This window comes from Ornithodoros turicata, chromosome 2 (assembly GCF_037126465.1).
Source record: "Ornithodoros turicata isolate Travis chromosome 2, ASM3712646v1, whole genome shotgun sequence".
NCBI classification, from domain to species: Eukaryota; Metazoa; Arthropoda; class Arachnida; order Ixodida; family Argasidae; genus Ornithodoros; species Ornithodoros turicata.
The window spans coordinates 132,129,536-132,143,193 of record NC_088202.1 but is presented as its reverse complement, the minus strand read 5'-3'; the positions used below and the strand labels follow the sequence as shown (position 1 = coordinate 132,143,193).

The window sequence follows — 13,658 nt, the reverse complement described above, 5'->3', positions numbered from 1 at the left end:
GCGACAGGGCATAAATCTATAGCCGTGTCCTCTCCAGGGAACGCGCTCTCCAAGAATCGCGGGGCACAGGGGCAGTCATGGGCTTCAAGTCCTTCTGGAACCACAATCGATCGCACACGCCTTACTTGTGGCCGAATTCGTTGTCCTCGACACAGTTCTAAAGCGCGCTGTGGCCAACTCTCGTCGCCTACAGTAGTCGGCCGCACATTTAAAATGTCCCGGTTCCGCGCTCGCGCAGTTGGACCCAACCTGGCTACCCAGGGCAGTGATTAATCCAGACCCCCCAACACCCCCCAAAATTTAGGAGACACCCCTTAAGATTTTGTGAGCCGCAATGATACGGCATAGCTTAGCATTTGCATGCTCACGCCGTCAGCAAACCTGAACCAAACCAAAAACCAGCAACCGGCAGAAAACCTGCAAACTAAAGACCAGCCTGACGCCGACGCCGGTCAAAGTGCCATCGGCGCACAGGTTTATGTTCGGGCGTCAACGAATCAGCAATTTCTGATCGATGGGCCGTGTTGCCATGGAATGACCATCCGAATGACCGCCAGCGCGAGGTACGCCATTAACGGGCCGACAACTGTGCAATTCGAAACCGGAACCACAACCATTTCTCAATTGTTCTAGACTTGGCCTAGAATGGATGGATCAGGATGGATGCATGAATGGATAGCGTGGCTTTTTTTTTTTGGAACAGGCGGTAGCTTGCGCCACCTAGCCTAGGATTGACACAATACTGACATTGAAATTACTTCTGATTATGATCCGAACTATTCACACTGCCGGTGTTTGCATTGAAATGAACTGCATAAACCAATGCCATGAATCATTTAGTTGGTTTTTGAACTGTCTTAAAGTTAACCTCGTCCTGTCCCTATCGTTTGTGAAGTCGAAATCGGAGTCTGTACGGCAGCGGCTTCCTGCGGTGAAACGGTGAACAAGCCGCTCAAACATTCAATATGGCGTTCGACATGTCTGTTTTACCCGGCAGTGGCTCTTTCGGATTTCATGGAAACCACACTCCAGCAACAAACTTGTACGAGATGGGAGGACGTCAGAGAACGCTGTAAGTATTTGTCCGTAACAAACTGTTGCGGTGTTGAAATTGCAATGCATGTATTGACGCTGTGTCCGGTCGAAGGTGCTACCACGATGAGTTGACAAGTTTTGTCTCTGATGAAAATACACTGTTATTGCGTGCATCTTGTTACACGACGTGTAAACCATGTTATAACACAAAGTTGACGTATAATTTGTTTCGTCAATTTGGTTGCGAACGTTATCCAGGCTGCGCTTTCCAGGAACGTTGTGCGTGGATGGGAACAGGAGCTCATCTCTGTTGTACTTGTCTTACAGATTCCCTATGACCACTGCCACTTCTGTACTCGGCCTGAAGTTTGACGGAGGTGTCATTATTGGCGGTGACATCCTTGGTAGCTACGGATCCCTCGCCCGCTTCAGAAATTGCCCTCGACTTCTAAAAGTCAATGATCAGATCATTGTTGGATCAAGTGGAGATTATGCAGATTTCCAATTTCTGAAGGGTGTTATCGAGCAGAAAATGTAGGTATTGCAAAATATAACTATTCTCTGTATTTCCGCAACCGCGATTGTCAAAGAAGTTATTACACACACTGTGGCGTAGGCGCTCACTTAAAGAGTTGCCTATGAAACCTGTATATCATTGTTCTCAGAACAAGTAGTTGCTGATCGAAATTATTCGCAGTCTTACCCTGCGGCACGTGCAGCATGTAGCCCCGATGTAGCCTCACACAACCATGTCATTTGCGCCCCTTCCCAGTGCCGCATTTGGAGACTAGCGGTGGCGCTCCTCATCAGCCCATATATTGCCTCAATTTCTACAACACTTTTTACTTCCGCTTGCCTTAGTATTTTTGTACAAGCGGTGGATGCCTCACAGCACATACTTCCTTCTAAAGTTGATTATCATCATCATTCTACACATTTGCATAGGAGCAATAGGAGTCTGTAGCTGCCGTCTGTTATAGTACCGTCTTTGTCCGCTTCTGCTCATTCAAAATTCAAATTTTCGCTGTCCAATCACGACGTAGATCTCGCGGCCCGATGTAGTGCTCCCAGGGCCTGCATAGAAGTTGCCGATTACGACATGGTCGCTATAACCTAGTAGTTCGTGGCCACACCATTGTGAGTGGGGCTCACCTTACTTGTAAATCTACTTTTTCACTTTTTTTAAAGTAATTTCTGCGAACACCTCAGCAATGATTCCACAACGCAGTGTAATAATGCAGCCTTGCAACAAATTTGTAACAGATAATCTTATCAGACATCATGTCTTGTTAACATCAAACATAATATGGCACCACAAATTACATGCATGATGGGATGTAACTCCCCAATCATAATCACAAAATAAAGTTGCTCTTCTTGTACATGCTTGATGGACCTGTTGCGTTGTGTCTGATATAAAGTTTTTACACAATGTGCTTTGGTCCTGTAATGTCTAGTAATGCATCTCACGTCACTCTTTTGTTCCGCGTGCACTGACTGTAGTATCGGCGATGAATGCCTCAACGACGGGTTCAAGATGAAGCCGAGATCTCTCTACTCCTGGCTCACTCGGGTTATGTACAACAGGTGAGCTCCCATGTTTTGTGTTTTGCATTGTTCTCTCAATACTCAAGCCCTTCATATTGTTTTAGTGCTACTAAAGAAGTTCATAAAGGTATTGAGGATGCTGAGGGAAATACACTGGAGGTCATTAATAGTCAGACTACAGATAGGTATGGTCTGACTTTGGGAATGACCTCCCGAATCGGTCTCGGGACAAATTCGGGTTATATACCTCATTTCTCCCCGAATTGCAGTCGCGTATTATGTTGTGTCCTGTGTCATGTACACGATTTGGCAGCAATCTGTGCACATATCTGATGAAAATACTGTGATTCAGTCGTCAGTATGAATGTTTTAAGTATGAATGTAAGAAAAGTTGCTTGTAATGTGGTTGAACCTTGTTGTGGATTAGCTTGAGAAGGAAACAGCACATGACCCAGACCGTGCTTATAGAATTGTCACACCACCTGAAGTTCTCCCATTGGGCCATGTATGGTAGTGCAGCAGTTGGCAACCAGTTACGATGGACATGGTCAACTGTACCACGAACCGTACTTTTGTGTGTATGTATTTATGCCCAACTTAGAAGTACTAAATCCCAAGTTTTTGTGATTTCAGGCGGTCCAAATTTGATCCTTTGTGGAACACATTTGTTGTTGCGGGATTAGAAGACGGAGTTCCGTAAGTAGGCCTTATTTGCTTTATTTCTGACCAGATGCAGAAGGTAGTTCTCATATGTTATGTTTAGGGCCAGAAGTTTGCAGGAAATTGATTTTCTAAAGTTCCGGGTGTAAAAATTGGGAGAGATTGTCGGATGCATTAATTTATGCAAATTTGGGTTTAAAACTGTGTCGATCCGCGCTCATGAGCAACATTCGGCTTTTATTGAACGGCAAGATATGTAGAACGCCAGAGTGTTTTCAGATACATTTCGGCTTTCGAAATTACGACATTGCAACTTTCCTTGTGAACAAACGCTTGCAGCTTTGAAAAACCTCACCTAGGTGTTTCTTCCTCAGTTGCTTCACCGACAGCATAGATTTTATAGCAGGGCAGTACTTCCTGATGACACGACCCAGCTCGCCTTCGGCATGCTCAAGACTAGTGAATACAAGAAACAAAACGCTTGCACAAAGTCATGTATTGTGCCTTGTGCCACTTTTTTCTTTATCCCTCTGATGCACGGTGATGTCAAATATTGTTGGTTGACTTCTTTTATCGGCTTCCACCCTTGAGCTGTTCTCTCTCATTTTGGCGTGTCGCTGTGATGACAAGTGCTGCCTCGTTCTGTCACGGGGTTTCTTCGATGGGTCGGGTGAGACTTCGATGCAGCAGTGCTGCCAAACCAAGGTACACTCTGGGTCGAAGATCCATATGGACTGTCTAAGTGAGGTTTCTTGCGCACCTTCAGGTCGGAGTTTCTCTCTGGCAAAGATATCCGCTGTTTTCTTTCGTCTAACCATGTGCGTGTGGGCAGACAAGTGTGCTCACATGATGAGGGGCAGTGGGGCCCTGTGAGGATGAGGGGAAGTGAGGTCTTGAGGGATATTCGGTCATGAGTTGAAGGCCTGGTGAGGGAGAGCAAGGGACTGTACTGGTATGGGCAGTAAGGTGGGGTTGAATGGAGGGCCAACTAAATGAGGTCATGTGAGGTCAGCTTTAATGAAGTTGACAAAGTTAATGTTTTGTGAGGTAAAGATGCCCATCTACGACCTCTGGTGAGAAAAGCGGAAACGCACAACGATATCTGTCAATCAAATGGGGACACGAAACCCCAAGAAAGCTTCCTCTTTCTCAGTGGTCTGGTTTCCGACTGTGCAAATTTTTCTGTGCCCCAAGAGCAAAATATGCAGCAGACATCCATTATAACAAAAGCAACGGGAGAGATAAAATTATCCGAAAGCAGGAGCGAAACAAAGACAGTGAGGGTAGCATTGAAGGTGTGCAAAATTTCTGCGGGAGTGCATTAGGAAAAAATGTGTTCAAAATAAACCTTAGCGAGTAGGCAATTTGTACAGTTTTTATTTCGGTGCAGAAAAATGTCGTAATCTCAAATGGCCTAGCAGTTTTTGCAGGCAGCAGCATCATTTCCTTGAGTTCCTGCCCTCAGGGCAGCCCTCAAGAAGGGTGTAGACCTGCCGCTGCACTCAACCTCGTTATTCGAATGATGTTGTGGGTGTCCGCCGCCAACGAAATCTCCTGTGGTTCCGTGGTTTGTTCTCTGCCAAGTCTTCATTTTCACCTTGCCCACATAGCACACTTTCACACTTTCGGTGTGAGGCTTTGGTTCAGGATTGTCTGCGTCCTTGGCAGCACCAACGGCACACGCATCTGCTTAGACAAGCGCGAAGGAATCAAAGTCATCCTCGTCTTCTTGCCCCACAGTATTATTAGTCTCACGTACGAACCAGAGCTGTCATAGACGTCCCAATACCGTAATTTCATGCGTATAAGCTGCAAGGCCTGTTCTTAGGAACGTCTTGAAGATGTTTGGGCAGATAAGCAGCGGGCAATATGACACAACTGATTTGTGCGACAAAGGAGACCGTAGAGAAGGCCATAAACCCTGGGGTGCATACTCCGGTGTCAGCATTGTGTACAACAAAGGAGGTCAGTTCTAGTGTTCTGCCGAGATCGGATTGTGCCCTTATTGTGTGTTTGTCGTGGATCGATGGGTCAGTGGCCTTCCAGAAGAAACGAATCATTGTGACCACTTTCGTTAAAGCTGCTCGAGGGAAGGCACCAGGAAGATACGCCTACTCTAATGTGGACGCGCCCCTGTTACGCATTGTTGTTCATAGGTAGAGCTTGAAGGTTTTACCCGATTCTGCCCCGAATTTGCACCCCGAATTGAAGGTTGCCTCTTTTTAGGGTGAAACCCGATTTTTACCCGGCAAATCGCTCTCACTGGGATGTCTGTAGGAATGCGTTAATTTACTTGTTTGGCAGAAAAATTCAGTTACATCACCATTTGTACCAAACCACTACAGTTAGTTGAGTAACTGAGCCAGATTTCACCCCGAATTTAACATACTAGAAGTTTTTTTCACCCGAATTCGCATGAATTTAGTGCACACGTTTATTTACCGGATTTTTACCCCCCGAATTTAGAAAAAAAAATATTTCCCGAAAACTTCAGGCTCTATTCATAAGCAGGGCGGTGCTGCTCCAGAGACACTGTCGGCCCTTTCGTTAAAACTGTCGTATGGGGAAAATACCAGGGAAAAATAGTCATCGGATAAGCTACGCCGGTGGATAAGCCGCAAAGCGTCCGCGAGAAAAAAAGTTGCGCATAAGCCGCGGCTCATACGCGTGAAATTGCGGTAGGTGATAGTCCCCTGTGTCGTAGTGCACACGAGAGATCGGCGTGGACGAAGCATCTAAAAAGACATACCTCTCACTTCCTCATCCTCTTTCTCTTCACCTTTCTGAAGGGAAAGAGTGGTGCATTGAGCATGCATATGTCACTATCACTAAATGGAAAGCTCTTTAGTGACTCCCGAGTGTATGCATGTACATACCCCTACCTGTTCTTTCTTTTCAGGGTAGTCGACTCACAGCAAACTTTGCATAATCCGCTTTGAAATGAATAGGTTTTGATGGGAACATAGTAATACTTTGAATGAACGATGATAATGAATAAATTACGATAATGTTATCGTAACTCAAAACTTTGATTCCGTTTCGAAGCTACAGTCGAAATTATACCGGACTCTTTCCTTGTTTCGGCACTAAGCAGTGAACGACGCTTCAGCTGGTGCATCGGTGTTTTTAGTCGATGCACACCATGGAGCAGTCCCGGTGAAAAACATAGTACGTGTCGCTGTCCGAATGACGGTGAGACAAATGTTGTCAGTGCAACACTTGCGAAAACTGTTGTGGGATACAATTCAGTGATTCGGCATTGAAAAATGTGGCAATGCCGTGCATATACGGAACACTGCAATCGGACGACCCCTTTCCAAATCCACACGCCCACGGTAGGTATGTGCGCGCTTGTCCAGCTGTTTTGTTGCATACCTGGGTAGTAATGTCATTACTGTAATGAAATTACAGTAATAAATTGCTTTTTCTGGTAATTTGTAATGTAAGGCATTACTTTTGACATTATGTAATTTGTAACATAATTTAACTACATTTGGGCAGTAATTTTAACGACATTACTCGTTACTTTTTACAAAAGAATCGAGTTAAAAGAATTCCAACTCCCACAATGAATTTCCACATCCTCAACATCGTTACGATTAAGCTCGCAGTAATGCCTTTGTAACGTCATTACCTTTTTCGTAGTGATTGTAATGTAATTTCATTACACTTCAGTTGCGGTAATGAGTAATGTAATTTAGTTAAATTCTAGCTGTGGTAATGAGTAATGTAATTTAATTACATTTTAGAAGTAATTTACCCAGGTATGTTTCATTGGATGCCACCAACGTTTGCCTCCTGGGTATCCCATTCGTTGCTGCCAAAGACTGCTCTGTTTTCATTGTGTTTTTCTCCTAAACGGTAACGTTGTGTGAATAATTTTGTTTGAATTGCACCAATTGAAACACAGGCTTTAAAGGTACTATAAAGCAGTCGAGGTCCAACCCTATGTTTTGTGTGCCCCAAATTGTGTACGTCCTCAGGAGTAAAATGCTGCAAAATTTTCTCACATAGACGTTATAGCTCCCGAAAAAATGCAAATTTGAATTTACCAGCAACACTGTGGCGAAGCAGACCGACGAAACGTCAACTCCGCCAAGTACAGCGGCAAAAATGTCTCATGCGCACGACTCTGGTCCAAACAGCGACGTACGATAGCAGCGCCACGGTGCTGAAACACGGCCCAGGTATAGACGTTTAGCTACTGAGTGCAAGATTCGGCTTTTGTTTATTTTCTTTCACACAAATTACATTTTCTCAAAAGGTAGTATTTCAAAATCCTAACAGGAAAGCCATCTGTTTATCTGGATGGATGGATGGAGTGTAGAGGCACCCCTGGTGTGCCTCTTTGGAACGAGGGTCCAGCTTTAAATGTGCGGACGTGCCGGATATTCTTTGCTTCATTTCTCTTCTGTCATTAATTAGTTGCAGTGGTAGACGTGTTCTTTCTTTTGTTTAGCAGGCGTGTCCTTTCAACTCTATCCCCGCTTGTGGTGCTGATGTTGAATCCGTCTTTTCCTCTGGTATGAGGGGTCCCGTTGCATCGTCTGCTTTTGCATCGTCTGTATTCCTCCGGTTCTGTCTGCTATGTACCTGACGGTTTTCTACCGACCATTGTTTCAATCGGCGTTTGGTTGTTGCCACCTCTGCATTTTCTCCGTTGGCCGTAGTAAACCCGAGGGCTTCCTCTAGCGAGCATGTTCTTTTTCCACCAAGGACCTCGCACTCCAGTATCACATGTCGTGTGTTTTCTACTATTCCTTTCTTACACAGCTGGCAATGCTTATCTATGTCCTCGAACTTGCTCCACCATTCTCTCGTTCGTAGAACCCCTCCTCTTGCTTCGAACAGACAGCCACTTTCCTGGGAATTATCGTACAGCCCGATTGCATTTGCTATTGTAGTTTTCCCCTTTCTGTATGTCTCAAGTGCTGGTTTTTCTTCCATTCTCGGTCTCCTTGTCTACAGGGTTGCTTGACAAATTGAGGACTTCTCCCCACCAGGCGTCGCCCCGACATTCTTGACTGCGTTTTTATTTACTAATTAAAAATACTTGGTGTAAACTCCTGCGCATATTAGTTGTTGTGCTGAACTTTTGAGTCTAGCACTCTCACGTCATGCTGATTGCATAGGTACGACCTCGACTGCTTTATAGTACCTTTAATTTGAGAGCAAGTCATTTTTTGCATTTCAGTGCCCCTTTAACACAGGCTTACTGCTCCAACGCTTAGCCATTTCTATTGTAATGCGCAGGTTTCTTGGCCATGTTGATCTTCGTGGAACAGCATATGAGGCGTACAGCATAGCCACAGGTTATGGCGGTTACATTGCCCAGGTGAGTTTGTTTGTGATGTAGTATGTGCCTGGGAAAACCCAGGGAAGAAGAGACATTTGACGCTTCAGTATTCCAAGGGACACTACGCCTTAAGATGTTACGATAAATATGGCACATTGCATTACCGTTACTGATTGAGTCATGTCGTTATAGCCACTTATGGCGGAGGCCTACGAAAGCAAAGGAGGGCACCTAACAAAAGAGGAGGCTCGTGAGGTTCTCGTCAAGTGCCTGAGGATTCTCTTTTACAGGGACAGCCGTGCCTTTAATAAGGTGCGTACTTCCTTCTTGAAACCTTCAGCGGTGTATATTGCAGTGATGGAACTGCTGCGCCATTTGCGCCAAAGTGCGCCATTTGGGATTGCCTGCGCCACCCTGCGCCGAAAAAGCAATTTTCCCTAATTCTGCGCCACAGCTGCGCCGAACAAAGATGCCCCGGTTCGGACGCATGAAAACGAAACAAAAACCGCGAGCGATGCTCCCGCGCCCTGTCTATTCTCGTGATGCCTTTGGACAGCAAAGCCGAGTCAAGCCGTGTCGTTTCGGCCGAGCCCGCCAAGTCGACGAAGATTCTTAAACTGCCGGGATGTCACTGCTGAACCGAATATTACGTTGTTGTACTTCAAAGAGAAGTTGTGAACAATAAAGCGCACTGTTAGTGCATCAAGTGTTTGCGTCCTGGACGAAAGGTGGCTGTACAAATTTACCGAACATGTGGGCACGCCACGTGCCTGCGATGGAATATTGGCTCGTTTGCATGGGAGTTGTTTTTAAACAGCCGCGTTTTAACTAATTGTGGATGGGAATAACTGACGACGCTGATTCCGGAGTTGCCAGCGCCTGTACTATGGATCGCTCCACGCTTTCCGCTACTACGTAACATCGCGCGTGCTCGCAGAGTGTAGGCGCGTAAGGAGAGCGCGAGAAATTGAGCTTTCAGGACTTAAACCGTACGTGCCGATAATTGTTCCCAGATGTCCTGAACCCCGATATTCGCCATAAAGTGGAGAGTATGCATTGCAAACACGATGTATTGCGGTGGGACGCAGTGGGATACATACGGCGGAGGTGCGCCATTCTGTGAAATTCTGCGCCAAATGCAGCTTTTTTGTGCGCCAGCGCCCGTGGGCTCTGAGGCAGTTCCATCACTGATATTGAGTGAACTGATTAGTGCATAATCATCATGGTATAGTCAACGACCGATTTTTCGGACGCCAATTTTTCGGGCATGCTCGATTATTCGGACTCGTTCACGGAACGGCAGCGGGTCCCATAGAGTCGATGTTTGAGAGCGTCCAAAATTTCGGACGCCGTACAGCTCCGTCGCTCGATATTTCGGACTCTTGTTTGCCCAACCAGCGAATTTCTTTCTTGAGGTGACGGAAAATATTGGTATCGTCCGAAATTCGTAACGAAAGAAATCAACCAACTAAAATATTGAGGCAAAATAACAGGCAGTGATGATTTTTCATTTTCCATTCCTCTGAGTAGAAGAGGTTTGTCGTGGCGCTTTTGAGTCTTCGATTTGGCCAACGGACTAGCACGTGCTCTCCGCCCGCGAGTCGCGCGACAGCGCTGTAAAGCGAGCTTCACCTAAAGCACGCGTGCGTTAGGCGAAGCCGACTTGCGGACTTGATGACGGCGGTGCCTCTGACAGTGTACATTGACGAAACGTCGCTTCGGGAAATAGAAGCTGATGTTATCAGGCAGAGCTGGAAGCGCATTAGGAAAGCATCGACAAATTTTTCCAGCCTACTAGGGCTTAGTAAAGTTTATTTTGAAGCGAACTTCGTTTTTTCGGACCGCTCGATTATTCGGACTTTTGCGCGATCCCCGCCGAGTCTGGAAAATCGGACAGCGACTGTATCAGTATAAGATAATAATGAAGCCTTTGAATTTTTCTTTAAAGTATCAAATTGGCACGGTTACCTCTGAAGGCGTTTCAATCGAGGGTCCCTTCGAGTTAGATACCAACTGGGAGTCAGCTACCTTTTACAAGTGAGTCAGTCTTCTATTTTGGCATATGCATGTAGTGTAGTAATCTTCTCAATATTATTCTGTGCATCCTTTAAAATGGGTGTTTTGGGGCATACTGTTAGAAAATGAACGTAAAGGAGCCTGAGGTAACGTTCTTGTCGATGGTCCAGGATGGTAAGTATTCATTACAAGCGTAGAGCTCCAGAAATAGAATTCATCATTGGTATGGAAAGGAGAATTTACAGTAAACCCCCGATAACTCGAAGTTGTAAAAATCGGGAGGGAAAATTCGAGATAAGCGGGGTTTTGAGTTAAGCGAATAGTGAAAATTACATTGCCACGATGTTACCACAATGCACTATGTTATGAAACGGAAAAAAAAAAGAAAAGCGTTCCTACAGTAATAGGGCTCGTAAACAATTTCGAAGGCATTTATTTTTTAACATAATCTGAGACGGAACAACTCCGTAATAGCAATCTGCTTGGCGTTCGCGTCTGGGAACAAGAAAGCATCTTCAAGCACTTCAATGCAACGCATGAGACGCTCCTCCCGGCACGTCACTGAAGTGACCACTCTCGGCGATTTCAGTATCACTCAGTTCACCGCTACTGGAACATCGCCATCGTAAAGCCCATAGTCCTCAACGTTCAAGTCCTCTAAGTCACCTCCCCACAACATGCGAGGCTCATCAAGTCGTTGCACGATTCATCACAGCCACTGAACTATGTACAGGTTTTCCTGCCAATTTTAATCCAAGCGCAATCGAAATTAATCCATGTGCCATGCAAACTTTATGGGGCATGGATTAATTTAGCTGGCACTTGGATTAAAATCGCCGGGAAAACCTGTAGGCTGCTGGCTCCGGTGTGGCGGTGGAAGACTAGAAACCCGCATGGAACGAAACGATTCACAATAATGGCTCGATGAACTTGCTGCCAGGCCTTTGATAAGTGCCACCTTCCGCTCCAAAGCCAGAGACTTCCATGTGAGTTGTTCAGCCATCACACTGCGAAGAACGAAACGGAACTGGGACCCGAGACGCTCGGACGAATGCTGAGGAGGGGAAGGAGTGATGTTGGGTGGAAAGGGGAGTGCGGTCTGCCCACCACATTTAGTGGCGCGTGGGTCACAAGGACTGAAAGGCTTTGACCTTGACCTAGCCTGGGGGACCGAATAGGGTTGCCACCTTTCGTAGTGAAAAATACCGGCTGAGGGAGAGGATGTGGAATAGAGGGAAAGGAGGAAATGTTCGCGGGAAAGGGAAAGTAAGTGAGGGGTGGGCAGTATACAGAGAGAGAAAGAACGAGCGTACTGGCTCGAGACAACAATTATAATAATAATAACTAAGAAAACGACTGGTGACTACGGAGTTGGATCTGTGCACCAGATTTATTCAAGCTGCAGTGGAATGTTGAAAGGAAAACCCCGTAAAAGCCCCCCATGAAAGGTGTTGAGCCACAAATACCAGCAAAAGGCTGCCGGTATCACCTTCCTACCGGCAACCGGCAGAGAGAGCAAATAACCGGCCATGCCGGTATAATACTGGCCTGGTGGCAACCCTAGGACCGAAGAATGCATGTTATCAGTCGTCGGTACGCTGACCTGCCGGTGATGGAATTTCGAGATATCCGTACTCAGGCAAAAAAAAAAAAGCTTCGACTTAAAAGGGCCCAGATACATAGGAAGCATTGGGACGAGGATCGGGATGCAAAAAAAATTCGAGATAACCAACTTTTCGAGATAAGCGAGTTCGAGTTAAAGAGAGATTACTGTATAGTCACCAACATGCTGACTTTATTATCTTCTCCTCACATTTCAGGCAGGCCGCTTGAAGATAGACACTGCACTCTTCACCGTTCTTAATAAATGTACTTGAAAGAAAAGCTGCAATTGTGACTCTATGGCACAGTTCCAAACTTGTTCGAGAACACTATTTTACAGTTATTGTAGCAACTGGAGCTTAACTACTAGTTCAGCTACATTTCCGCAGCAGTAGTTCAATCTATTCGTACTACTACTGCGGTGTAGCTACACTGGTTTAACTACATTTTACTTTTCACCTTTGTTTCTTTGTTTCATAGCTGTCCACAAATCATTATCATGATCATCATCATCATCTTCTACGCTGTCCACGTGCACACAAAAAGTGCAAATTTGTCACAAAGGAACAGGAGCAACAATGAAGAGAACACCTCGGAATAATGTCTCTCCCGCGCTATAAGTAGAGCCTGAAGTTTTAGGGTTTAACCCAATTCTTCCCCGAACTTGCACCCCGAATTGAAGGTTGCCTCTTTAGGGTGAAACCCAATTTTTACCCGGCAAACTGCCCACACTGAGATGTCTGTAGGAATGCACACTAACTTGTTTGTCAGCAAATGCGGTTACATCACCATTTCTACGGAACTAATTCAGTTAGTTTCAGTAACTGAGCCCGATTTGTCCCAGAATTTAGTGCACTCGAAGTTTTTCCACACGAATTTGCATGAATTTAGAGCCCATGTTTATTTACCCGATTTTTACTCCCCGAATTTAGAAAAAATATTTCCCGAAAACTTCAGGCTCTAGCTATAAGCGTTTAACGGCACTGTCGTGCAGAGTCGCGTAATTGTTTAGCTCACATTTTGACTACCACTAGGGTTCACTCCATTCTGCTTGCACATATAGTTCCCTAAGATCTGTACACAAATAATATAATTTGTAGCTATATGTGCGACACAACTGTGAGCATGAGCGGCGCTATGGTGGTCTGTACTCAAATTAATTTTGCCATCGTTAACGTGCGCCGAAATCTCGACACGCAGCGCACCGCATTTAACGTCCTTCGCGGAAGAGAGCGTATCACAGCTACTTGTACCCTGCCCGCAAGTTGCCGGCACCCTCAGCCAGGTTCAAATCCCCCACACAAGTTCATGACACCTTCTGACAAGAGTATGTAGGGAAACGACCATTAAATTACCAGCTGGTCTCGCCCACGCACTACGTTTTGGCGCAGGAATAAACATTCGTTCGTTCGCTGCCTCCACGTTCGGACTCGTCTCTGCGTTGTCCGAGTTGGGATAATTCCCACACTGGTGACCCGAACGTTTGCAGCCACTGCCGCTT

General features: G+C 45.7%; 1 protein-coding gene across 1 annotated transcript; it reads left to right on the top strand.

Moving 5' to 3' along the window:
• Positions 1-924: 924 nt before the first annotated feature.
• LOC135386158 (proteasome subunit beta type-4-like) lies at positions 925-12,439 on the top strand. The gene is made up of 8 exons (XM_064615922.1): positions 925-1,072; positions 1,363-1,569; positions 2,539-2,622; positions 3,217-3,279; positions 8,497-8,578; positions 8,732-8,851; positions 10,488-10,576; positions 12,376-12,439. The coding sequence occupies exons 1-8, from the start codon at positions 966-968 to the stop codon at positions 12,386-12,388; spliced, it is 765 nt and encodes a 254-aa protein (XP_064471992.1). The 5' UTR covers positions 925-965; the 3' UTR covers positions 12,389-12,439.
• The last annotated feature ends 1,219 nt before the right edge of the window (positions 12,440-13,658 follow it).